The 26,788-nt window shown below is 46.9% G+C and overlaps 1 protein-coding gene across 1 annotated transcript; it reads left to right on the top strand.

The window, feature by feature from the left end:
• The first annotated feature begins 141 nt into the window (after nucleotides 1–141).
• Nucleotides 142–26,095, top strand: LOC140077601 (cytochrome P450 2G1-like). Its single transcript, XM_072124889.1, has 9 exons — nucleotides 142–408; nucleotides 3,015–3,177; nucleotides 3,403–3,552; nucleotides 14,535–14,695; nucleotides 20,942–21,118; nucleotides 22,165–22,306; nucleotides 23,962–24,149; nucleotides 24,226–24,367; nucleotides 25,786–26,095. The coding sequence occupies exons 1-9, from the start codon at nucleotides 238–240 to the stop codon at nucleotides 25,986–25,988; spliced, it is 1,497 nt and encodes a 498-aa protein (XP_071980990.1). The 5' UTR covers nucleotides 142–237; the 3' UTR covers nucleotides 25,989–26,095.
• The last annotated feature ends 693 nt before the right edge of the window (nucleotides 26,096–26,788 follow it).

Here is a 26,788-nt window from a genome sequence, read left to right on the forward strand (position 1 = left end):
CACAACACATACGGTACAAGAAGTCTGCGAGGATTATGTAATACACAGGAACATACACAGTGAGAAGCTGCGGGACTATCCTGATCACGTCATTGCAGAAGCAGACATGCAGGAGTTAACAGAGGGTGTGACGACTTGTAGGAAATGCTCCTCTGAACCCTGTAGATTCTTGTATGTTCTGCTTCCTATCTATAGTATATACATCCACAGTCCTCCCGCTGGCCGCAGCTCAGAGGCATGGAGTGCTCTCCCGGACTCGCTGCTGTTCTTCTTGCTTTAGTCCTTCTTTTTATAGTTAAAAAGTTGTTTTCCAAGACAGGAAACCTTCCACCAGGTCCCAGACCTTTACCTGTCATAGGAAACTTACTGCAGCTGAAGAGTCGGGAGATACACTTACCCATTCTGGAGGTGAGTCAGGGTGTGAGGTCAGGTTAGATCTGTGGACGTGCATTAGGCTAGGACCAGATGGAGACCAGACATTGGGGCATTCCCTGATCCGGACTGTCTGACGAAGATGAAGTCCGGCGCAGTTCACTAAGATCCTGCGTCCGATATCCAGCATGTGTGGCTTCCCCACTCAGGTCCCCGGAGTTCTTCTTTCTGGTGCATGTGAGTGCATGGCTTGCGACACAATTTGACATGTTAAATCCTCCGCGTTGTCCGAATCTATTGGATCGTCCAACGGCCCACCCCCCGATTTGTGTCACGTGAAAGCTGGTGCCGATGCGCCAAAATCCGATCGCGTGCGACACAATCCCCGGTGCGATCCCCAAAAACATTGGAAAACCAGATGGAAATGTGGCCGGGAGCCCTTAGTAAATAAGTCCCAGTGTCTGTAGGACACGGCTTGCGAATCCACATCTATGACCTTTTGTCATGAAAAAGGTTCTGAGATATCGGGGCAGATTTACTTACCCGGCCCATTCGCGATCCATCGGCGCGTTCTCTGCGGTGGATTCGGGTCCGGCCGAGATTCACTAGGGTAGTTCCTCCGACGTCCACCAGGTGGCACTGCTGCGCTGAAAATCATCTGAACGCGCTGGAATTCACCGAGGCCGGCTGAGTGAAGGTAAGCGCAAACTTCGCGACACATTTTCCGTTTTTACATTTTTCCGAATACGTTGGGTTTTCGTTTGGCCATGCCCCCCGATTTCCGTCGCGTGCACGCCGCCGCCGATGCGCCACAATCCGATCGCGGGTGCCAAAATCCCGGGGCAAAACAGGGGAAATCGGCGCAAATCGGAAATATTCGGGTAACATGTCGGGAAAACGCGAATCGGGCCCTTAGTAAATGACCCCCATGTTGAAATTCAGTTGAGTGGAGGTTGGTGTACTTGGACTTGAGGGAACATGGATGTGTTTGATGCTAGGGGTCCCTCATAGTTCCTCACTCTAAGATACTTCAGTAGATCAACATCTCAGATCACAAGCCATCACATGTCCCATCATCCTCCAGCTTCTTCATCACAAGGTCAGGAGTAGAGTCCATCCATATGAATGGAGGAGAAACTTCACATGTGTGATCAAATTATGAATATTACAATTCAGAACTTAGCTACAATCAGTGTTGAACACATGGGGGCATATTTACTAAGGGTCCCGCTGCAGGTTTTTTGTCAGGTTTTACAACTTTTCGGGGATGGCACCGCCGGGAGTTGGATTTTTGAATGGGATTGTGTTGCACGAAATTGGATTTTGGTGCATTGGCATCTGCTATTATGCAACAGAAATTAGGGGGAGGGGCGTCCGCACCAGGAATAAGAGGGACCTGGGCGGGGAAGCGACACATGCAGGATATTGGACGCAGGATCTTAGTGACTCCCCGCACAGCGCATTATACACGGACAATGCACTTACATGCACCAGGAAGAAGGTAAACTCCGGGGACCTGAGCGGGGAAGCGACACATGCAGGATATCGGGCGCACGATCTTAGTGACTCCCCGCACAGCGCATTATACACGGACAATGCACTTACATGCACCAGGAAGAAGAAGGTGAACTCCGGGGACCTGAACGGGGAAGCGACACACGCGGGATATCGGGCACAGGATCTTTGAGAAGAGTCCATGATCGTCGGACAACGCACACCGGGGATCGCGACAGGACCGGGTAAGTAAATGTGTCTCATAGTGTTGAATACGCTATAGTAACACATGACTGCTGCTCCGGGACCAGGATCTCCAGCTTGATACCTATTTTATGATTTCTTTATGCCAGAATCTTAAAGTAGAGACCACCCTCTTTCATTCTTGAAATACTTTGCCCCTATCTATGTACAATGGTAGAGATGTCTCATAGCCTTACTATACAGTAGTCCGGGGTTTCATATCCAACCAACGACTCTTGGGACCTCTTATTTATAAAACCCGTAAAAAGTACTAAACAATTTGCGTGGTTTAGGACGGATGTCCCATGAAATAACAGGGACCTATTAAATTCTTCACACTTCAAGCCATCAATATACAAAACTTGGTCTCAGGAAAAAACTTGGTACAGAAAGTTGTGAAATAAAAGTGTAAAAATAGAGTTCACATACCACAGGACATAAAGGGGATCAGTCGTATCTATCTGTGGGTACAATTACATCTCAGTCATACGACTCAATACAAAATCACTGATAACAATCCAACTAATTGTTCCATTCAGAAAAAACTATTTCTGTATATCCTGTTAGAGAGTTCAAAATGCAAAGAGTCGGGTCCTGAACCCACCCGAAATAATACATAGAGAAATTCTCATTCTGGAGGACCCAACTTGTCATACTTTACAGACAAAAAACACCATGAAATTCTTCATATCCCCAGCGGGGGCACTGCAGGGACAGAAAACAGTGGCTGCTGATTCCACAGGTGATTGCCAGAGGTTGTTACAGTGATATCCTCTATATTGAAGTTACTGGGGTCCAAAATGTGGACAAAGTTGATAGATTAAAGAATAAACTGGATTATGGGGGATTATTTCACCCATATTTTGACTTGTATTATATAATCAGACCTGTCTGTCCTCTCCCAGCTTAGTAAGAAGTATGGACCGGTCTACACCCTGTACATGGGCCCCAAGCCGGCTGTGGTGCTGTGCGGGTTCCAGGCTGTGAAGGAAGCCCTAGTGGACAATGGGGACAAGTTCAGTGGTCGAGCAGAGTTCCCAATAATAGATTTAACCAGCAAGGGATACGGTGAGTCACCTTCCATGACAATGAATTATGAATGGGGATGTTATATGGATATATTTGATGCATTGTATACAGCGCTGTGGAGCTGAGCTACTGAGCATGTGCGACCACCAGTGCTGGACATATTAGACGGGACATACAAGTATATGTTTTTCTATTAACACAATAAAGCCTAAAATACCTGGGGATTCAGGTAACTATGGTCTCCTTTTTATATGTATTTATCAGGTATTGCATTCAGTAATGGGGAGCGCTGGAAAGAGCTGAGGAGGTTCTCGCTGAGCACTCTACGAAACTTTGGAATGGGAAAAAGAAGTATTGAGGAGCGGATTCAAGAAGAGATTCAGTATCTGCTCGATGTGTTTCAAGAAACAAATGGTTGGTAGCAAATATCAGTCTCATCATCCTATCTATCTATCTATCTATCTATCTATCTATCTATCTATCTATCATCTATGTATCTATCATTAGAGATGAGTGAGCACTAAAATGCTCGGGTACTCGTTATTCGAGACGAACTTTTTCCGATGCTCGAGTGCTCGTCTCGAATAACGAACCCCATTGAAGTCAATGGGAGACTTGAGCATTTTTCAAGGGGACCAAGGCTCTGCACAGGGAAGCTTGGCCAAACACCTGGGAACCTCAGAAAAGGATGGAAACACCACGGAAATGGACAGGAAACAGCAGGGGCAGCATGCATGGATGCCTCTGAGGCTGCTTAATCGCACCATTATGCCAAAATTATGGGCAACAGCATGGCCATGACAGAGTGACCGAATGAGGCTAGATAGCATCTAAAACATCCAATAATTGACCCTGACACTATAGGGGAAGGCATGCAGAGGCAGCGGCAGCAGTGGCAGGCTAGAGAGTCTCATGGCGACATACCCTAAATGGACTCAGGTTTCACCAAAGGAGGTGAAATGATTTCCTATGTGAACAAAAGGTTGACGGTATATTTAGTCGATAACACAGCATGGTGGCGACATAGTGACCAAGTTCCACTATGTGTCTGGTGAAACACCTGAAAATTCTGCCTGACACAGCTCGTTTGATAAGGGGATGATGTGCTGCATATCCTCTCGTGCTCCAGCGTCTGGGGTATAGAGAGTTGAAACATTGGTGGACGCTGTGGAGGATCGTGGAGGCAAAATGGACAGGAAACAGCAGGGGCAGCATGCATGGATGCCTCTGAGGCTGCCTAATCTTGGGATGGAGCTGGCGGTCCACTGCCAGGCGAGCTTTCGCCTGTCCAAGCCCCTGTCTCTCGGCTCCTCCCCACCCAAAATGGGCCTGGGGGCCAGAAGCGTTTACTTTTAAAAAATTATAATTTTCAAATCAGGCCGGGTCGTTTGAATATTTCACCTAGGAATAATGGAATAGCATAGTGGTTCTATATTTAATTGTTTTTACGGAAATGGTTCCATGATTAAGAGCGACGGTATGGGGCATCCATATTGTGCTGCTATGATTGCAACTTCAGGTCCCCAACATGGCGGCGACAGATGGGCCGAGTTCCACTATGTATCTGGTGAAACACCTGAAAATTCTGCCTGACACAGCTCGTTTGATAAGGGGACGATGTATGGAGGCAGTGAACTAGTAGTAGATTAAAGGTGCTGCAGTTAAAACTATGTTAGTTGGATCTTGAGATGGAGCTGGTGCTCCGCTGCCAGGCGAGCTTTCGCCAATCCAAGCCCCTGTCTCTAGGCTACTCCCCAAACAGCACTTCTAAGAACCTTTTGTATAAGATCAAGTGTAGTAGCGTTCTTATAAGTTTAGGATATGGCGGGTGAGGGGAATGTAAACAGATGCGCAAGAAGCGCTGAAATAATATTGGTAAATGATAAAAGTTTGCCAGTATATTTTGTGGATTACACAGCAGGGTGGCGACAAAGTTAACAAGTTTGATGTGGAAGCCATGAAAACAACCCAAAATTCTGCCCGACACAGCTCGTTTGATAAGGGGACGATGTATGGAGGCAGTGAACTAGTAGTAGATTAAAGGTGCTGCAGTTAAAACTATGTTAGTTGGATCTTGAGATGGAGCTGGCGCTCCGCTGCCAGGCGAGCTTTCGCCAATCCAAGCCCCTGTCTCTAGGCTACTCCCCAAACAGCACTTCTAAGAACCTTTTGTATAAGATCAAGTGTAGTAGCGTTCTTATAAGTTTAGGATATGGCGGGTGAGGGGAATGTAAACAGATGCGCAAGAAGCGCTGAAATAATATTGGTAAATGATAACAGTTTGCCAGTATATTTTGTGGATTACACAGCAATGTGGCGACAAAGTTAAAAAGTTTGATGTGGAAGCCATGAAAACAACCCAAAATTCTGCCTGACACAGCTCGTTTGATAAGGGGATGATGTATGGAGGCAGTGAACTAGTAGTAGATTAAAGGTGCTGCAGTTAAAACTATGTTAGTTGGATCTTGAGATGGAGCTGGCGCTCCGGTGCCAGGCGAGCTTTCGCCAATCCAAGCCCCTGTCTCTAGGCTACTCCTCAAACAGCACTTCTAAGAACCTTTTGTATAAGATCAAGTGTAGTAGCGTTCTTACAAGTTTGGGATATGGCGGGTGAGGGGAATGTAAACAGATGCGCAAGAAGCGCTGAAATAATATTGGTACATGATAAAAGTTTGCCAGTATATTTTGTGGATTACACAGCAGGGTGGCGACAAAGTTAACAAGTTTGATGTGGAATCCATGAAAACAACCCAAAATTCTGCCTGACACAGCTCGTTTGATAAGGGGACGATGTATGGAGGCAGTGAACTAGTAGTAGATTAATGGTGCTGCAGTTAAAACTATGTTAGTTGGATCTTGAGATGGAGCTGGCGCTCCGCTGCCAGGCGAGCTTTCGCCAATCCAAGCCCCTGTCTCTAGGCTACTCCCCAAACAGCACTTCTAAGAACCTTTTGTATAAGATCAAGTGTAGTAGCGTTCTTATAAGTTTAGGATATGGCGGGTGAGGGGAATGTAAACAGATGCGCAAGAAGCGCTGAAATAATATTGGTAAATGATAACAGTTTGCCAGTATATTTTGTGGATTACACAGCAATGTGGCGACAAAGTTAAAAAGTTTGATGTGGAAGCCATGAAAACAACCCAAAATTCTGCCTGACACAGCTCGTTTGATAAGGGGATGATGTATGGAGGCAGTGAACTAGTAGTAGATTAAAGGTGCTGCAGTTAAAACTATGTTAGTTGGATCTTGAGATGGAGCTGGCGCTCCGGTGCCAGGCGAGCTTTCGCCAATCCAAGCCCCTGTCTCTAGGCTACTCCCCAAACAGCACTTCTAAGAACCTTTTGTATAAGATCAAGTGTAGTAGCGTTCTTACAAGTTTGGGATATGGCGGGTGAGGGGAATGTAAACAGATGCGCAAGAAGCGCTGAAATAATATTGGTAAATGATAAAAGTTTGCCAGTATATTTTGTGGATTACACAGCAGGGTGGCGACAAAGTTAACAAGTTTGATGTGGAATCCATGAAAACAACCCAAAATTCTGCCTGACACAGTTCGTTTGATAAGGAGACAATGTATGGAGGCAGCTATATGGACGACTTTTGGAGGCAGCTATGGCGTGTGGAGGTAGCAATGGAGACAACGCGTGGAGCCAGCTAAAAAGACGACATGTGGAGGCTGCTATGGAGACAATTTAATTTGGATAGTGCATGTATGTGGCAGTCCAAAAAAGTTTTCAAACCAGAGGAGCAGGTAGGTGGTCCTCCAGAAAAATTAAATAAATTGAGTGCCGGTATGTGGCAGTCCAAAAAAGTTTTCAAACCAGAGGAGCAGGTAGGTGGTCCTCCAGAAAAATTAAATAGATTGAGTGCCTGTATGTGGCACTCCCAAAAATTGCTTAAAACAGAGGACCGGGTAGGTGGCCCTCCAGAAAAATTAAATACATAGAGTACTATAGCTAGAGCCAGTTGGCCCTGGCAAAAAATAGCCAGTTTCCTATGCTTTAGTGTACAAAGAGGAGGAGAAGGAGGACAATGAGGAGGAGGAGTGCATACATTATTCAGGTTGAGCTTCTTTCACCTGGTGGAGAATGAAAATGCGGAGAAATCCAGGCTTTATTCATCTTGATAAGCGTCAGCCTGTCAGCGCTGTCAGTCGACAGGCGTGTACGCTTATCGGTGATGATGCCACCAGCTGCACTGAAAACCCGCTCGGACAACACGCTAGCAGCAGGGCAGGCAAGAACCTCCAAGGCGTACAGCGCCAGTTCGTGCCACATGTCCAGCTTTGAAACCCAGTAGTTGTAGGGAGCTGTGTGATCATTTAGGACGATGGTATGGTCAGCTATGTACTCCCTCACCATCTTTCTGTAAAGATCAGCCCTACTCTGCCGAGACTGGGGACAGGTGACAGTGTCTTGCTGGGGTGACATAAAACTGGCAAAGGCCTTGTAAAGCGTACCCCTGCCAGTGCTGGAAAAGCTGCCTGCTCGCCTACTCTCCCTCGCTACTTGTCCCGCAGAAGTACGCTCTCTGCCGCTAGCGCTGTCAGAAGGGAAATACTGTTTCAGCTTGTGCACCAGGGCCTGCTGGTATTCATGCATTCTCACACTCCTTTCCTCTCCAGGGATGAGAGTGTAAAGATTTTGCTTGTACCGTGGGTCCAGATGAGTGAATACCCAGTAATCGGTGCTGGAATAAATTCTTTGAACGCGAGGGTCACGGGATAGGCAGCCTAGCATGAAATCTGCCATATGTGCCAGAGTCCCAACGCGCAAGAATTCACTCCCCTCACTGGCCTGACTGCCCATTTCCTCCTCCTCCAACTCCTCCAACTCCTCTTCCTCTGCCCATACACGCTGAACAGTGAAGGACTGAACAATGGTCCCCTCTTCTGTCTCGCCAACATTCTCCTCCTCTTCCTCCTCATTCTTCTCCACCTCCTCCGATATGCGCTGAGAAACAGACCTGAGGGTGCTTTGGCTATCAACAAGGGAATCTTCTTCCACGGCTCTTGTGACGAGCGCAAAGCTTCCGACTTCATGCTGACCAGAGAGTTTTTCAACAGGCCAAGCAGCGGGATGGTGAGGCTGATGATGGCGGCATCGCCACTGACCATCTGTGTTGACTCCTCAAAGTTACTCAGCACCTGACAGATATCAGACATCCACTCCTCATTGTAGACTTGAGGAAGCTGACTGACCTGACTACCAGTTCTGGTGGAAGTTGACTTCTGGCAGTCTACAATCGCTCGGCGCTGCTGGTAAACTCTGGATAACATGGTCAGTGTTGAATTCCACCTCGTGGGCACGTCGCACAACAGTCGGTGAGCGGGCAGTTGGAGGCGGCGCTGCCCTGAGAGTGGCAGCATCTGTGCTGGACTTCCTGAAATGCGCACAGATGCGGCGCACCTTCGTGAGCAAATCAGACAGATTGGGGTATGTCTTGAGGAAACGCTGAACCATGAGATTTAACACATGGGCCAGGCATGGCACATGTGTCAGTCTGCCGAGTTGCAGAGCCGCCACCAGGTTACGGCCGTTGTCACACACAACCATGCCTGGCTTCAGGTTCAGCGGTGCCAGCCACGGATCAGTCTGCGCCGTGATGCCCTGTAATAGCTCTTGGGCGGTGTGCCTTTTATCGTCTAGGCTCAGCAGTTTGAGCACCGCCTGCTGTCGCTTAGCGATGGCACTGCTGCTGTGCCTAGAGCTACCGACTGATGGCGCCATGCCCATGGATGGTAATTCGGAGGAGGAGGAGGTGGAGGAGGGGTGGGAGGAGGAGGAGGCATAGTAGGCCTTTGAGACCTGGACCGAGGTAGGCCCCGCAATCCTCGGCGTCGGCAGTATATGAGCAGCCCCAGGGTCAGACTCGGTCCCAGCCTCCACCAAGTTAACCCAATGTGCCGTCAGCGATATATAGTGGCCCTGCCCGGCAGCACTTGTCCACGTGTCCGTGGTCAGGTGGACCTTGTCAGAAACGGCGTTGGTCAGGGCACGGATGATGTTCTCTGACACGTGCTTGTGCAGGGCAGGGACGGCACATCGGGAAAAGTATTGGCGGCTGGGGACCGAATACCGAGGGGCGGCCGCCGCCATGAGGTTTCGAAAGGCCTCGGTCTCTACCAGCCTATAGGGCAGCATCTCCAGGCTAAGCAACTTGGAGATGTGGACGTTGAGGGCTTGGGCGTGTGGGTGGGTTGCGCTATACTTCCTTTTGCGCTCCAGCGTCTGGGGTATGGAGAGCTGAACGCTGGTGGATGCTGTGGAGGATCATGGAGGCGAAGATGGGGTTTTCGCACGGGAGGTGTTTGGGCCGTGGTCCTGGGCAGGGGGCTGACTAGCAGATGACACAGGGGAAGGAGCAGTGGTGTGCCCAGCCGGAGGTGAACGGGCTTGGTGCCATTGAGTGGGGTGTTTAACATTCATATGCCTGCGCATACTGGTGGTAGTTAAGCTAGTAGTGGTGGAACCCCTGCTGATCCTGGTTTGGCAAAGGTTGCACACCACAGTCCGTCGGTCATCCGGTGTTTCTTTAAAGAACCTCCAGACTTCTGAAAATCTAGCCCTCGCCACGGGAGCTTGACTATGGGCAACATTTGGCGCTGATGCACCAGCTCTGGCCCTGCCTCTCCGTCTGGCCCCACCACTGCCTCTTCCAACCTGTTCTGCTATAGGACTCGCCTCCGTCTCAGAAGCACTGTGTTCACCCGGCCTATCAACCCAGCTTGGGTCTGTCACCTCATCATCCTCCGATCCCTCAGTCTGCTCCCCCTCGGACTTCCTGCCCTGACAACAACTTCACCACTGTCTGACAACCGTGTCTCCTCATCGTCCGACACCTCTGTACACACTTCTTCCACTACGTCAATAATGTCATCATCACCCACAGACTGCGACTGGTGGAAAATCTGGGCATCGGAAAATTGCTCAGCAGCAACCGGACAAGTGGTTTGTGACTGTGGGAAGGGTCCAGAAAACAGTTCCTCAGAGTATGCCGGTTCAAATGCCAAATTTTGCTGGGAGGGGGCAGACTGGGGGGAAGGAGGCTGAGGTGGAGGAGCTGGAGGAGTGCTGATTTCGGTGACATGGGTGGACTGCGTGGAAGACTGACTGGTGGACAAATGGCTAGAAGCATTGTCCGCAATCCATGACATCACCTCTTCGCACTGTTCTGGCCTCAACAGTGCTCTACCACGAGTCCCAGTAACTTGAGACATGATGAACCTAGGGAGTGTAGCTCTGCGGCGTTCCCCTGCTCCCTCATCAGCAGGTGGTGTCTCACCCCGCCCAGGACCACGGCCTCTGACCCCTGCAGTAGTTGGACGCCCACGTCCACGCCCTCGTCCTCTACCCCTAGCCCTCAGGTTAAACATTTTCCAAATTAAAGTGTAAACTTTTAATTTTTTTTTTTTTTGTGTTTATTATTATTTTTTTTTATTTTTTTTTTTAACAAAACGATGCTTCTTTCCATTATAAGCAGGCACAAGAGCGGTATAATAAATGTATCTCTAATAAAGCAATGCAAAAACTTCTTTTTTTGGATCAGACAGCACACTGCGAGAGCGGGTTATCATCTAAAAGGCTTCTACAGAAAGTAAAAAAACAACAGGAGGTAAATAGAATACAGGCAATTAAGAATAATTTTGGGGAAATAGTACACAGTCAGAGTGAGATTAAAGAGGCATTTTTGCAGTTTTTTCAAGGTGTATACACCTCTGATTTGGAGGTTTCTAGGGTCAACATAAAGACATACTTAGATAGTATCGGTATACCTAAATTGCAAGCGGATAAGAAAGAACAACTCTCTTCCCCAATTACAATTGAAGAGTTAGAACAGACAATATCCTCTACAAGACGTAGTGCCTCACCGGGCCTAGATGGACTACCATTAGAGATATATGAAAGATTTGGTGCTATACTCCTTCCTCTCATGGTAGAGGTATGGGAGAATGCACAGGTTGTGGGACGACTCCCTGAGTCCTGGTATGAGGCAGGTATTGCCCTGATCGGGAAAAAGAATAAAGATCCACTAGAAAGAGAATCCTACCGCCCTATCTCGCTTTTGAATGCTGATGCAAAATTGATGGCCAAACTACTGTCCAATAGATTGAAAATGGTGGTCCCATTCTTAGTACATCAAGATCAGTGTGGCTTCGTGGGAGGACGCCACATTGGGACTAATATTAGGCGGCTCTTTCTGAGCCTGCAGATGGGTAAAGGGGGGTCCCGCTCCGTCCTGTCGTTGGATGCTTCGAAGGCCTTCGACAGGGTGGAGTGGGACTTCCTCTGGGAAGTATTGGATAGGTTTGGATTGGGAGATGGAATCGTGGAATGGGTTAAACTGTTTTATGTTGATCCTAGAGCCTGTATTAAGATAAATAGAGATTTTTCCTCCTTCTTTTCTTTAACAAGGGGCACTAGACAGGGGTGCCCCCTGTCCCCTCTTTTATTCGCCATGTTCATTGAACCTCTGGCAATTAAGATCAGGGCTAGTAGAGAGATTAGAGGGGCAGGGGTTGGAGGCCCAGAAGATAAGATAATGCTTTATGCCGACGATATTCTTCTTTGCCTTAAAGATTCGATGGAATCAGTTCCGTCTGTTTTGAGATTGATCAATGAGTTCGGTAGGTATTCCGGCTTTGAGATCAATGTTCAAAAATCTATATTGATGCCCCTCGATGAGGATTCACTAATTAACTTATAACAAGTAGACTTGAAAGTTTCGCCAGTTATGGAGTACTTAGGTTTAAAGATCGGTACCACGGTGGGTGATTACATAGCATTGAACTTGGTTCCTCTACTAACCAAGTTGAAGTGTAAGGTAAATACATGGAGCTCCCTGCCTCTGAATAGAGCAGAGAGGGTTATTCTAACAAAAAGCATACTGTTACCACAATTATTATATGTGTTGTGTAATTGCCCATGCTGGATTGATAAGAAATGGTTTGCCTTTATTCGGGCCATTATTAATAAATTATTATGGGGGAGGAAAAAAGTACGTATTAAACAAGAAAATTTGATGAGGGATAAGCGTAAAGGAGGTCTCTCTCTTCCGTCTTTTTATCACTATTTTTTAGCTGCTCAGATTCAGTTTTTAATTGAAAATAATTATAATAGCATTTTGCTCGGATTACTTTCTAGTATGGTGGGGAGAAGATTTAAATCTATTTTTGTATTGCTGGAGTCAGGTCAATTGAAGTTGCTCAACAGGAAGGAACTTCCAATTATAGCACTAATGATAAATGCATGGAAAGCGGTGAAGGGGAGTTTAGGGATTCACGGGGGTTTTAGTTTTACACCATTATGGGGAAATCTTAATATGCCGGAGTTGTATAAAATGGAGGAAGTGGCATTCTGGGAAAAGAGGAATATTACCTCTCTGGAGCACTTGGGGAGGAATGGGGAACTACCTTTGTTTCGATATTGGGTTGATAAGGGTATCCTTAAAGAAGGGGATTTATTTAGATATTGGCAGTTTGCTCACGCATATAGAAGTGAAAAAAATCAAGACATATTTAAAGTAGAGGGGAGTAGTAATTTCACGTCACTGATAGAGTTAGGAGTTATTCCAAAAAATTTAGCTAGGTTATATCGGTTTCTTCGGAATAATATTGATAAGGTAATGGGTCATATTAGTCAAGCTAAGTGGTCCAATCAGATTGGAGTGATTACTGAAACACAATGGGGGGAGATTTACAAGAATGTAATTAAGAGCACTATTAACTTAAATCATAGATGCACACAATTAAATATATTATATAGGACACTTTTTTCTCCACAAATTATGTTTAAGGCGGGATTAAAGGATAATTCAAATTGTATGAGATGTAAGATAAACAATGCGGATGTTCTACACGTTTTATGGGATTGCCCGAGGATCGGGAATTACTGGAATGAAATCTTTGAGTGTGTTGAGGTGCAGACAGGTTGTTCTTTACCACGTATAGCAACCATTGGTATCTTGGGATTAACTCCAATTAATATAGGCCCCGGAAGTAAAAGAGACCTGGTTTTAAAGGTTCTATTTTTGGCAAGACTGGTTCTGATTAAACATTGGAAGGACGATAAGGCTCCAGCAGTGAAGGAATGGTATCATCTAGTTGAACGTATAAAGACATATGAATGCGCATATGAAAAGCATTATAGAAGGGGAAGAGGTCTAGGTGATCTATGGGATCACTGGAATGTATGAGGAGGAAGAGGAATATAGGATAATGATATAGAGGAAATTGAACTTCAATTTTTTTTTTTTTTTTTCTTTTCTTTTTCCCGCTATCTCCAGCATGGGTTGCGTGAGGGGGAAAGGGTGGTATTATATATGTATTAATTATGGTTATAGGTTATGATATGATCTGATAATGGATTAATGAATAAGTGAGTTTATAAATTGGCTGGTCTGTATATCTGCCCGATCCTAATCGATTAATTGATTATTAAAAAGTATTATGATGGTTGTATAAATAATAAGAAGTGGGGGGGGGGGGGATATAATAACAATTAAAAAAAAAAAAAAAAAAAACGATGCTTTCCTATTGCTATGGCTAGTTTCTAACCTACACTGACAGCACACAACTGGATTTTGTGCTGTGCCTGATGACTTTGAGCTATAAAATGAAATAAAGGTAAAAAAAAAATAAATCAGCAGACTCTGCCTAATTCTAATCAAACCCCTAATAAATTGTCCCACTTCGGTGTTTGAGGTGGATATGCGAGTCAATAAGAGCTAAACACAACGGTAGCAAGTCCCCCTGCAAATTCCTCACAATATGATACTAGCTGCACTACTAGTGCCAGCAAGCCCAGCCACAAGCAAGATAAAAAAAAAAATTATAACGTTATTGTAGCCCTAAGAAGGGCTGTTGGGTTCTTGTAGACTCACTCCTGCCTAGCACTATTCTAATAGAACACCCTAACGCTTTCCCTGACCAGCAGCAGCTCTCTCCCTAGCGGCATCCAGACACAGAATGATCCGAGCAGCGCGGGCAGGGGCTAGTCTATTCCAGGGTCACCTGATCTGGCCAGCCAACCACTGCTATCGACGTGTAAGGGTACAACGTCATGCTGGGTGGAGTGCAGAGTCTCCTGGCTTGTGATTGGCTCTGTTTCTGGCCGCCAAAAATCAAAACAGCGGGAGATGCCATTTTCTCGAGCGGGCGAAGTATTCGTCCGAGCAACGAGCAGTTTCGAGTACGAGTATGTTCGCTCATCTCTATCTATCATCTATGTATCTATCTATGTATCTATCTATCTATCTATCTCATATCTATCTATCTAATATCTATCTATCTATCTCCTATCTATCTATCTAAAAAGAATAAAAGTAGCAGCGTTCCAATGGACCCCGTCTAGGTCCTGACATCTTCCCATCCTTCCCTGTCTCTCCATCTCTTTAGGTTCCCTCTTCCGCCCAGCTTTCTTCATCCGTCGTTCCATCTCAAATGTCATCTGTTCTGTCCTCTTTGGGAGGAGATATGAATACACAGATCCGAAGTTGCAGACACTGCTGGACCTTGTAGCTGAGAATCTCAGAAGGGTGGACAACATTTGGGTTCAGGTAACAAATCTGTTTTTTTCCAGCTCATTTACACGATTTTATAAGGTTCTAATTTGATTTAAAAAAAAAAAAATTAGTTATGTCTGCTTCTTCATTTGCTCATAGAGAAAGCCTGTGAGTCCTGCTTCAGTCTCTTACTCAAAGAGAAAGCCTGTGAGTCCCTCATCTCCACCATCTCATACAGAAAGCCTACGAGTTCTGTTTCCCCACTAACTCATAGAGAAAGCCTGTGAGTCCTGTTTCCCAGCCCAGTCATATAGAAAGCCTGTGAGTCCTGCTTATCCCTCACCCTCATAGAGAAAGCTTGTGAGTCCTGCTTCTTCTACCCACTCATAGAGAAAGCCTGCGAGTCCTGCTTCTCCCACCCACTCATAGTGAAAGCCTGTGAGTCCTACTTCCCGCACACACTCATATAGAAAGCCTGTGAGTCCTGCTTCCCCCTCCCACTCATAGAGAAAGCCTGTGAGTCCTGCTTCTTCCTCCCATTCATAGAGCAAGCCTGTGAGTCCTGCTTCCCCCACCCACTCATAGAGAAAGCCTGTGAGTCCTGCTTCTCCCACCCACTCATAGTGAAAGCCTGTGAGTCCTACTTCCCGCACACACTCATATAGAAAGCCTGTGAGTCCTGCTTATCCCACAGACTCATAGAGCAAGCCTGTGAGTCCTGCTTCCCCCTCCCACTCATAGAGAAAGCCTGTGAGTCCTGCTTCTTCCTCCCATTCATAGAGCAAGCCTGTGAGTCCTGCTTCTCCCACACACTCATAGAGAAAGCCTGTGAGTCTTGCTTATCCCACACACTCATAGAGAAAGCCTGTGAGTCCTGCTTCCTCTACCCACTCATAGAGAAAGCCTGTGAGTCCTACTTCCCCCACACACTCATAGAGAAAGCCTGTGAGTCCTGCTTATCCCACAGACTCATAGAGAAAATCTGTGAGTCCTGCTTATCCCACACACTCATAGAGAAAGCCTGTGAGCCCTACTTCCCCCACACACTGATAGGGGAAGCCTGTGAGTCCTGCTTCCCCCTCCCACTCATAGAGAAAGCCTGTGAGTTCTGCTTCTCCCACCCACTCATAGAGAAAGCCTGTGAGTCCTGCTTCTCCTCCCTCTCTTAGAGAAAGCCTGTGAGTCCTGCTTCTCTCTCCTCTCATAGAGAAAGCCTGTGAGTCCTGCTTCTCTCTCCTCTCATAGAGAAAGCCTGTGAGTCCTGTTTCCCCCACACACTCATAGAGAAAGCCTGTGAGTCCTGCTTCCCCCACCTGCCCATAGAGAAAGCCTGTGAATCCTGCTTCCCCCTCGCTCAAAGAGAAAGCCTGTGAGTCCTGCTTCCCCCTCGCTCATAGAGAAAGCTGGTGAGTCCTGCTTCCCCCACACACTCATAGAGAAAGCCTGTGAGTCCTGCTTCCCCCACCTGCACATAGAGAAAGCCTGTGAGTCCTGCTTCCCCCTCGCTCATAGAGAAAGCCGGTGAGTCCTTCTTATCCCACCTACTCATACAGAAAGCATATGGATCTTCCTTCCATTCTTGCAATAAATTATTGACACTTCTTTAAAAAACTATCAATTATTTTGTATGGAAAGAGACGGAATTTGAGAGGGGAAAGCAGTGACAGGTTGTGATGTTGCATAAAATGTAATGGTGACAGGTGGGGGGTCATATATCTGGGGACCCCAAGGTTACGTTTCCCCATCTTAATGGAACATTAAAATGTGTCCTGCTACTCTGTGCACTATAAGCCTGCTAGAGACCGCTATGTTCTCCAGCTCATCTGGATCTTTACTGAATGATTGTGTCTGTAAAGTGCAGGAATGTGTCTGCCCCCTCCTGCTTCACCCTTCACCCTTCACTACAGAATACAGGCCTTCACCCTTCACCCTTCACTACAGACTACAGGCCTTCACTACAGACTACAGGCCTTCACCCTTCACCCTTCACTACAGACTACAGGCCTTCACCCTTCCCCCTTCACTACAGACTACGGGCATTCACTACAGACTACAGGCCTTCACCACAGACTACAGGCCTTCACCCTTCACTACAGACTACAGGCCTTCACCCTTCACCCTTCACTACAGACTACAAGCTACAGACTACAGGCCTTCACCCTTCACCCTTCACCACAGACTACAGGCCTTCACCCTTCACTACAGACTACAGGCCTTCACCCTTCACCCTTCACTACAGACTACAAGCTACAGACTACAGGCCTTCACCCTTCACCCTTCACTACAGACTACAGGCCTTCACCCTTCACCCTTCACTTCATGCTACAGACTATAGGCCTTCACCCTTCACTACAGGCTACAGACTACAGGCCTTCACCCTTCACTACAGGCTACAGACTATAGGCCTTCACCCTTCACTACAGGCTACAGACTACAGGCCTTCACCCTTCACTACATGCTACAGACTATAGGCCTTCACCCTTCACTACAGGCTACAGACTACAGGCCTTCACCCTTCACTACAGGCTACAGACTATAGGCCTTCACCCTTCACTACAGGCTACAGAATACAGGCCTTCACACTTCACTACAGACTACAGGCCTTCACCCTTCACTACAGGCTGCAGACTACAGGCCTTCACCCTTCACTACAGACTACAGACTACAGGTCTTCACCCTTGACTACAGGCTACAGAATACAGGCCTTCACCCTTCACTACAGACTACAGGCCTTCACCCTTCACTATAGGCTACAGACTACAGGCCTTAAGCTTTCACTACAGACTATGGACTACAGGCCTTCAGCCTTCACTACAGGCTACAGACTACAGGCCTTCACCCTTCACTACAGACTACAGGCCTTCACCCTTCACTATAGGCTACAGACTACAGGCCTTAAGCTTTCACTACAGTCTATGGACTACAGGCCTTCAGCCTTCACTACAGGCTACAGACTACAGGCCTTCACCCTTCACTATAGGCTACAGACTACAGGCCTTAATCCTTCACTACAGGCTACAGACTACAGGCCTTCACCCTTCACAACAGGCTACAGACTACAGGCCTTCACCCTTCACTACAGGCTACAGACTACAGGCCTTAAGCATTGACTACAGGCTACAGACTACAGGCCTTCACCCTTCACCACAGGCTACAGACTACAGGCCTTCACCCTTCACTACAAGCTACAGACTACAGGCCTTCACTCTTCACTACAGGCTACAGACTACAGGCCTTCACCCTTCACTACAGACTACAGACATTCACCCTTCACTATAGGCTACAGACTACAGGCGTTCACCCATCACTACAGGCTACAGACTACAGGTCTTCACCCTTCACTACAGGCTACAGACTACAGGCCATCACTTTTCACTACACGGTACAGACCACAGGCCTTCACCCTTCACTACAGGCTACAGACTACAGGCCTTCACCCTTCACTACAGGCTACAGACTACAGGCCATCACTTTTCACTACAGGCTACAGACTACAGGCCTTCACCCTTTACTACAGGCTACACACTACAGGCCTTCACCCTTCACTACAGACAACAGGCCTTTCCCCTTCACTACAGGCTACAGGCCTTCACCCTTCACTTCAAGCTACAGACTACAGGCCTTCACCCTTCACTACAGGCTACATACGACAGTCCTTCACCCTTCTCTACAGGCTACAGAATAAAGGCCTCCACCCTTCACTGCAGGCTACAGAATACAGGCCTTCACCCTTCACTACAGGCTACAGACTCCAGGCCTTCACCCTTCACTACAGGCTACAGACTACAGGCCTTCACCCTTCACTACAGACTACAGACTACAGGCCTTAACCCTTCACTACAGGCTACAGACTACAGGCCTTCACCCTTCACTACAGGCTACAGACTACAGGCCTTCACCCTTCACTACAGGCTACAGATTATAGGCCTTCATCCTTAGCTACAGGCTACAGACTACAGGCCTTCATCCTTAGCTACAGGCTACAGACTACAGGCCTTCACCCTTCACTACAGGCTACAGACTACAGGCCTTCACCCTTCACTACAGGCTACAGACTACAGGCCTTCACCCTTCACTACAGGCTACAGACTACAGGCCTTCATCCTTAGCTACAGGCTACAGACTACAGGCCTTCATCCTTAGCTACAGGCTACAGACTACAGTCCTTCACCCTTCACTACATGCTACAGACTACAGGCCTTCACCCTTCACATCAAGCTACAGACTACAGGCCTTCACCCTTCACTACAATCTACATACTACAGTCCTTCACCCTCCACTACAGGCTACAGAATACAGGCCTCCACCCTTCACTACAGACTCGAGGCCTTCACCCTTCACTACAGGCTACAGACTCGAGGCCTTCACCCTTCACTACAGGCTACAGACTACAGGCCTTCGCCCTTCATTACAGGCTACAGACTACAGGCCTTCACCCTTCACTACAGGCTACAGACTACAGGCCTTCACCCTTCACTACAGGCTACAGACTACAGGCCATCACTCTTCACTACAGGCTACTGACTACAGGCCTTCACCATTCACTACAGGCTACATACTACAGGCCTTAAGCATTCACTACAGGCTACAGACTACAGGCCTTAAGCATTCACTACAGGCTACAGACTACAGGCCTTAAGCATTCACTACAGGCTACCGACTACAGGCCTGCACCCTTCACTACCGGCTACAGACTCCAGGCCTTCACCCTTCACTACAGGCTACCAACTACAGGCCTTCACCCTTCACTACAGGCTACAGACTACAGTCCTTCACCCTTCACTACATGCTACACAAGACAGGCCTTCACCCGTCACTACAGGCTACAGACTACAGGCCTTCACCCTTCACTACAGGCTACCGACTCCAGGCCTTCACCCTTCACTACAGGCTACAGACAACAGGCCTTAACCCTTCACTACAGGCTACAGACTACAGGCCTTAACCCTTCACTACAGGCTACAGACTACAGGCCTTCACCCTTCACTACAGGCTACAGACTACAGGCCTTCACCCTTCACTACTGGCTACAGACTACAGGCCTTCACCCTTCACTACAAGCTACAGACTACAGGCCTTCACCCTTTACTACAGGCTACAGACTACAGGCCTTCACCCTTCACTACAGGCTACAGATTACAGATCTTCACCTTTCAGTACATGCTACAGGCTTTCACCCTTCACTTCAGGCTACAGACTACAGGCCATCACTCTTCACTACAGGCTACAGACTACAGGCCTTCACCCTTCACTACAGGCTACAGACTAAAGGCCTTCACCCTTTACTACAGGCTACAGACTACAGGCATTCACCCTTCACTACAGGCTACAGACTACAGACATTCACCCTTTACTACAGGCTACAGACTACAGGCCTTCACCTTTCAGTACAGGCTACAGGCTTTCACCCTTCACTTCAGGCTTCACAAGACAGGCCTTCACCTTTCACTACAGGCTACAGACTACAGGCATTCACCCTTCACTACAGGCTACAGACTACAGACATTCACCCTTCACTACAGGCTACAGACTACAGGCCTTCACCCTTTACTACAGGCTACAGACTCCAGGTCTTCACCCTTTACTACAGGCTACAGACTCCAGGCCTTCACCCTTCACTACAGGCTACAGACTCCAGGCCTTCACCCTTCACTACAGGCTACAGACTCCAGGCCTTCACCCTTCACTACAGGCTACAGACTACAGGCCTTCACCCTTCACTACAGGCTACAGACTACAGGCCTTCATCTTTCAGTACAGGCTACAGGCTTTCACCCTTCACTTCAGGCTTCACAAGACAGGCCTTCACCTTTCACTACAGGCTACAGAATACAGGCCTTCACCCTCCACTACAGGCTACAGACTACAGGCCATCACTCTTCACTACAGGCTACAGACTACAGGCCTTTACCCTCCATTACAGGCTTTGCCACATTTTAGCAGGGCAGGGGGGCTTTTGAAGATCAGACCCCCCTATAGTCATAAAATTATCCCCTATCTTGTAAGTAAGTAAATGTAAAACCCGATAGAACCCATTTAACTTGCCCTTCCGTTCCTCCATGGGTCTCCAGAAATTGCACTAGGTGGTTCTGTTACCACTCTGGGTGGCACCTGACGGCAGGTCATTACTGATCTAATCACTGGCCTCAGCAGTCGCCTCTTTATAAATGGTCAGTCAGAGGCCTTTAGATTGGAGGTCTGTTGGGTCGGCAGGACTCACCCTCAGAAACTAAAGCAAAGCTGTAGGACAACCCTTTACACATTATAAGCTGTCTCTATATTATATGTGTTTCTCCACAGCTGTACAACTTCATACCATCAATTCTAAACTATATACCAGGGCCTCACCACAAGCTGACGGAGAATTACCAAGCACAGCTGGACTATGCAGAGGCCATAGTGCGGGAACACGAGGCTACCCTGGACCCGTCCTCACCCCGAGACTATGTTGATACTTTCCTCATAAAGATGCAACAGGTAAACATGTAGTGGCAGTCATCATACTACTAACACACGATAATCACCACGGCGACATTTACAGCTTTTAGACAAACCTAACTTCTAGCCTGTGTTTTCATTCAAAATTCTATTGGTTGCCTTGGAACCAGACTACAGTACATGTTGACCTTGTTGTCAGACATGTGACTAAATAGCTTAAGTCAAGCTTAAGAAACCAAGACATTTGGTCTCACATTTCTCTACAGACGCCTGTGTTTTAAGATATGTTATGGTATTTGATCTCAGGCCCCCTGGTAGTAAAGGCAGCAACACCGGGGGTTGGTCAGGCTTCTCTTTGTCGGGCGGATGGTGATGCTGTCAGTTCCTGGAGTCACCATTGAACAGTTACTGTGGCTACGAGCTTGAAGAGAAAGAGAGATAGAAGGTGAAAGAGGTATAGAAAGGAAAACATAAATTGGAGGGGCTACAGAGAGGGAAACATAATTTGGAGGCTACAGAAAGGAGAAAACAAGTTGGGGGCTACAGAAAGGATGACATAGATTCTGGTGCACAGTAAGATTATCATATCATATTATGAAAGTCACGTCCCCTGCCATGCCAAATACAGTAGGCTGAGACCTCCTGATGCCATTGTAGCATTGCGTAAAATCCTGTAACATCCAGTGGTCCAGACAGGCTTTATCCGTACGCCGGCCCACCCCACTGCTAGCTGGCCCACCTACACACAAATAATCACAATTACTGGAGTTTCTCAAGTAATTGTGATTTTTCACGACTTTTTTGCCAAAAAAACAAGTCCGGATAAACTTCCCCCTTTGTGCCTATGATGAAGAAGATTGCTATTGAGGCTTTCAGGCTTAGAAATCCTCTTTCTAATAACGAATGTACAGCAAGCAGCTGATTTACGCCGGTTTCTGTTGCTTGCAGAATTTTCAGTAACTCTCCAAGCCATTCTGCATTGTGCATAGAAAGCCTCCATCGTTAAGATCATTACAGCAATCAGACCTGTCAGAAAACCTTTAAGTCTATTGACACTCACTTATGTTTTTTGCTTTTTTATCCAGGAAGGCGAGAACCCGCATTCAGAATTCAACTTACCCAATTTACTGTCTTCGGCACTGGATATATTTTTTGCAGGCCAGGAATCCACCAGCAGCACTCTGGGATATGGGCTTCTAATCCTGATGAAGTATCCAAATATTAAAAGTAAAGATTTGGGAGTATAAATGTTAAATACTGAATTATTATGGAAGTATTTCTGTCAGACTCTGTTCACATTGCTGTAATTAAGATCCCAGCAATTGGGGAAGATTTACTTACCCGCTCCCTGCGCGTTCCGCGAGGTGCGTTGTCCGACGAGGATGAAGTCCGGCGCGATTCACTAAGATTGTGCACCCGAGATCCTGCATGTGTCACTCCCAGCTCAGGTCCACCGGAGTACACCTTCTTCTTCCCGGCTCATGTAAGTGCATGACTTGAATGTTAAATCCCGCAGCTTATCCGAATCCTAACAGTCGGGTTGTCCGACGGCCACGCCCCCAATTTGTGTTGCATGAAAGTTGGCGCCGAAATCCAATTGCGTACACCAAAAACCCCAGATAAATGCGGTGCAAAACAGAAAAAGTCGAGAAACCCGGGGAAAATGCAGTCCGCGGACCTTTGCGCTTTATTTCACGGGATTGTGGCGCACGCGATCGATTTTTGGCGCAATCACGCCGACTTTCGCGCGACAGAAATCGGGGGGCGTGGCCACCGGACAACCCGAAGGATTCAGAAAAACCGCAAAATTTAAAAAGCCATTTGTGTCGCAAGATCAAGCACTCACATACGCCAGAAAAAAGCAGGTGAACTCCGGCAGACCTCGGCGCAGCAGCGACACCTGGTGAATATCGGCGCACGGACCTTAGTGAATCCCGGCAGAACCCGAATCAGCGTCGGAGAACCCGCCGCTGGATCGCGACTGGACCGGGTAAGTAAATGTGCCCCATTGGGGCAGATTTACTTACCCGGTCCGTTCGCGATCCAGCGGCGCGTTCTCTGCCCTGGATTCGGGTCCGGCCGGGATTCATCAAGGTAGTTCCTCCGCCGTCCACCAGGTGGCGCTGCTGCGCTGAAAAGCATCTGAACACGCTGGAGTTCACCGACCCGGACCAAGTGAAGGTAAGCGCGTCCCAAGCGTCACATTTCTTTTTTTAAATGCGGCGTTTTTTCCGAATCCGTCGGGTTTTCGCTCGGCCACGCCCCCCCATTTCTGTCGCGTGCATGCCGGCGCCGATGCGCCACAATCCGATCGCGTGCGCCAAAATCCCGGGGAAATCGGCGCAAATCGGAAATATTCGGGTAACACGTCGGGAAAACGCGAATCGGGCCCTTAGTAAATGACCCCCAATGTCTTTAATCTGCATTCAGTTTACTTATGGTGCCCCCACAGGAGAAGTTGAGCACTACACAGAGCTCATAGTGAGCCTGAAGTATGTAGTGCATTGTTTTTCTTCGTACCTGCTAATATTCAAGGGTCCTGAACATGATGACCACCTATATTATGGTACATGCTACCGGCCACCCACAATAGAATTTGATGAAGTCGAAAGTTCATATAGTGACCACCTTGAGGTATTGCAGACCAGACTCCAAATGAACTGCATGAAATCCAACTCTGCTCTACCTTGTAATGGCTCTACGTGCATAAAAAGAAAAAACATCCCCACATTTCAGGCCAATAACCTTACTCCGGGAGTCAGTCTCTAGTGCAAATAACAGTAAACGTGGCAGCTGCAGACAGAAGCTACACCATGTACTGCATATTGTCCTCACTCATGTATAGAAGCAGATTGCATCATTCCCCTTTCCCTTGTCCTCAGAAAAGGTTCAAGCGGAGATAGAGGATGTGATTGGCCGGACACGAAGGCCTTGCATGGAAGACCGTGCCAAGATGCCCTACACGGAAGCTGTCATCCATGAAGTTATGAGATTCATGGACTTCTTACCTCTTGGTGCCCCCCATGCTGTGACAGTTGATACTATTTTCAGGGGATATCACCTACCCAAGGTAGTAGAAGACTTGTAATATTATAATGCATTGAGTTTATATGTGGGTGACATTTAACCAAATCCTCACTCTCCAGGGTACAGTCATCCTTCCTGTTTTACATTCTGTACTGTACGACCCAACCATGTTCAGAAGACCTCATGAGTTTGACCCTGAACATTTTCTAGACCAAAATGGCTCGTTTAAGAAATGTGAAGGCTTCATGGCCTTCTCAGCAGGTAAGTGATCATTATGTAATCCAATTACATGCAACAAATTTCCAACTTTTACAATTTCTTGGTTCTCTTGTCTAAAAGCTCTGTAATTGATTTGGTAGACTATGGTATACCTTGTCGAGATTCTTCTTCTGAACCTCGGAGCTTGGAATTGGCAAACTGGATTTGTCCAGATTGGACGGACCTTTCTTTATGATAGCTCTCTAAATGTTGATAATAAAGGAGGAGGCAACCAATGATCTCAACTTTTAAGTATTCCACATAAATGCCAACTATGTAAAGTAGGAACAAGAGAAGATCCTCTCTGGGGTGAATAAGACGGGTGTCCATCATAAGGAACTCTACTCAAGTTCTCGGTATGAGCCCCTATACATTGATGTAGTTTTTCTCCCCTGACATCATCTGTCCAGTTATTCCTGTATTGGTTAAAGGTGTCAGTGTGTTAACCCCGTGTCCCACATGTCAAATGCCATCTATATGAGTGGATTGTGTAGGTTAGGGTTAGGACCATGTGACAGGTCAATAACCTCAACTACTTCCTGATCTCTTACGTATGACAACACAATAATACCGGGATTCCTGACGATCTGGACAGCGATACTCACCTGTGGTCAGAGCGTAAGGTAAACACATGGACACACAACGTCAGTGATTTGCCCGAACCTGAATTCCAGAAATTCAGGTCATGTCTGTCCACAGGTCACAGGAGAGGGTTGTGTCATTTATTCTGTCTTCATTAATTTTAAACTAAAAGTGGAATTCAAATTTTGTAGGAAATTAACTATGTAGGAAAGAACCACAGGTCTGCTGTTTGTGGCCCAGGCAAGGTAATGTATGTATCAACCAGGCCAAAACCAAACACCAAATGTCATAGATTTCCATTGAGGATCACTGGGTCATAAAAGAGGCTACAGCTCTCAACTAAGGCACAGTACAAGGCGTTGGGCAGGGTTATCAGACAAAACCCTGAAACACCTTATTTGAATAAATATTTTTTTTAACACTTAGGATGCAGTGAAGAACCACAAAGGGATCTTTGAACATGTTTTTGAGTGCCCTAACAAGCACTGTCATTCATTTCATAGGGTAACATCATCCATCTGGCCATGTTGGATCCTCCTTCAACCTAACGTCTGATGTTGGGGGAGTCAAATAGACTCAAAATTGAGAGGTTCGGGCCATTATATAAGGTTTCTTTGAAGGACAATGCTCCAAAAGAGGTGTTAACAGTGTGTTGGACAGTAGATGGAGACTAGTCCTGCTGTCTTGGGTGGATCATTTTATTTGGTATTTTAATCCTTGCTATAGATTTCCTCGTCTCAGTGGGTTGGGCGTTCACTTTCTAAATCCATTCCCCTAGTTCCAGGTTGCTACTATTTGCACACCATTAATCCTTACATTGTTCCTTTCTTTTCCACCAGGGAAGAGGATCTGTCCCGGAGAAGGTTTGGCACGCATGGAGTTATTCCTGTATCTGACATCCATCCTACAGAAGTTTGACATACGCTGTGATGTACCTCCAGAAGACATTGACCTCTCCCCCGAATACAGCGGCTTTGGAAAAATGACTCCAACCTTCCAAATGAGATTCTCCCCAATATTAGAAAGTAAATGCAGTTCTTGAAATTTAGGTTTTATTTTATCATATTTTTGTATGTATTATCCTACATTATTTTCTCACTGTTTTGGTCTAATGTCTAATAAACTGGACGCAAAAAAAACAACACAAATAAAAGTTACCTATTAATGGTTAAATAGGCGCTGAATGTTTTTACGCTCTATGTTAGAGGTGCACCAAATAAAAAGTGGTCCACATTTCCCAAGCAGCGCAGGGGGCGTCAGATAATTCAAGACCCTGCGCCAGTATTCAATAATCTGTCACACCATGTACATTAGAGAGGAAAACTGCACATAATGCAATTTGTCCTACTTTTGATAAATCTGAGCCATTGTGCCTGATGTAGCATGCCCTGTGTGCCAATTAATTGGTTTGCAAGGCATGAAAAGTTGAAATTCCTGGCAACTTTTTTTTTTAAACTAGGCGAGATATGGAACAAGGCCATCCAATGTGGGGGCAAAAACTGCACCAGTTTATAGCTGACCTCGCAAAGCTCTCAGTTCCAGCATACAAGTGCTGAATCAGAAATACTAATTAGTTGGAACTTCTCAGGAGTTCCTACATTCATGTGATGGGTGCGCCAAGGCATACATCGGCTCCACTGTAGTTCACATTGGCTACTCTTACTGGACATTCAATTGTATTGACCTGTATTGAGTTTTTTGGGGTCTTGTGGTCCATTTTGAGACCTCCGACTGTGCTCAAAACTGGTGGCCCAAGTGGTCATACAAAGTAGAACTGGTGGCCAGAGATGCCAAACAGGGACCAGACAAATGGAGAGCCAACCAAAGGAAAGGGGGCCAACT

Source organism: Engystomops pustulosus, chromosome 9, assembly GCF_040894005.1.
Source record: "Engystomops pustulosus chromosome 9, aEngPut4.maternal, whole genome shotgun sequence".
Classification (NCBI taxonomy): domain Eukaryota; kingdom Metazoa; phylum Chordata; class Amphibia; order Anura; family Leptodactylidae; genus Engystomops; species Engystomops pustulosus.

Bases quoted from the DNA above. Each gene is read 5' to 3' on its own strand.
- LOC140077601 (XM_072124889.1), top strand. From the start codon at position 238: ATGGAGTGCTCTCCCGGACTCGCTGCTGTTCTTCTTGCTTTAGTCCTT. The intron at 3,178-3,402 runs GTGAGTCACCTT...TGTATTTATCAG, and splicing joins TTTAACCAGCAAGGGATACG to GTATTGCATTCAGTAATGGG. The intron at 21,119-22,164 runs GTAAACATGTAG...TTTTTTATCCAG, and splicing joins TCCTCATAAAGATGCAACAG to GAAGGCGAGAACCCGCATTC.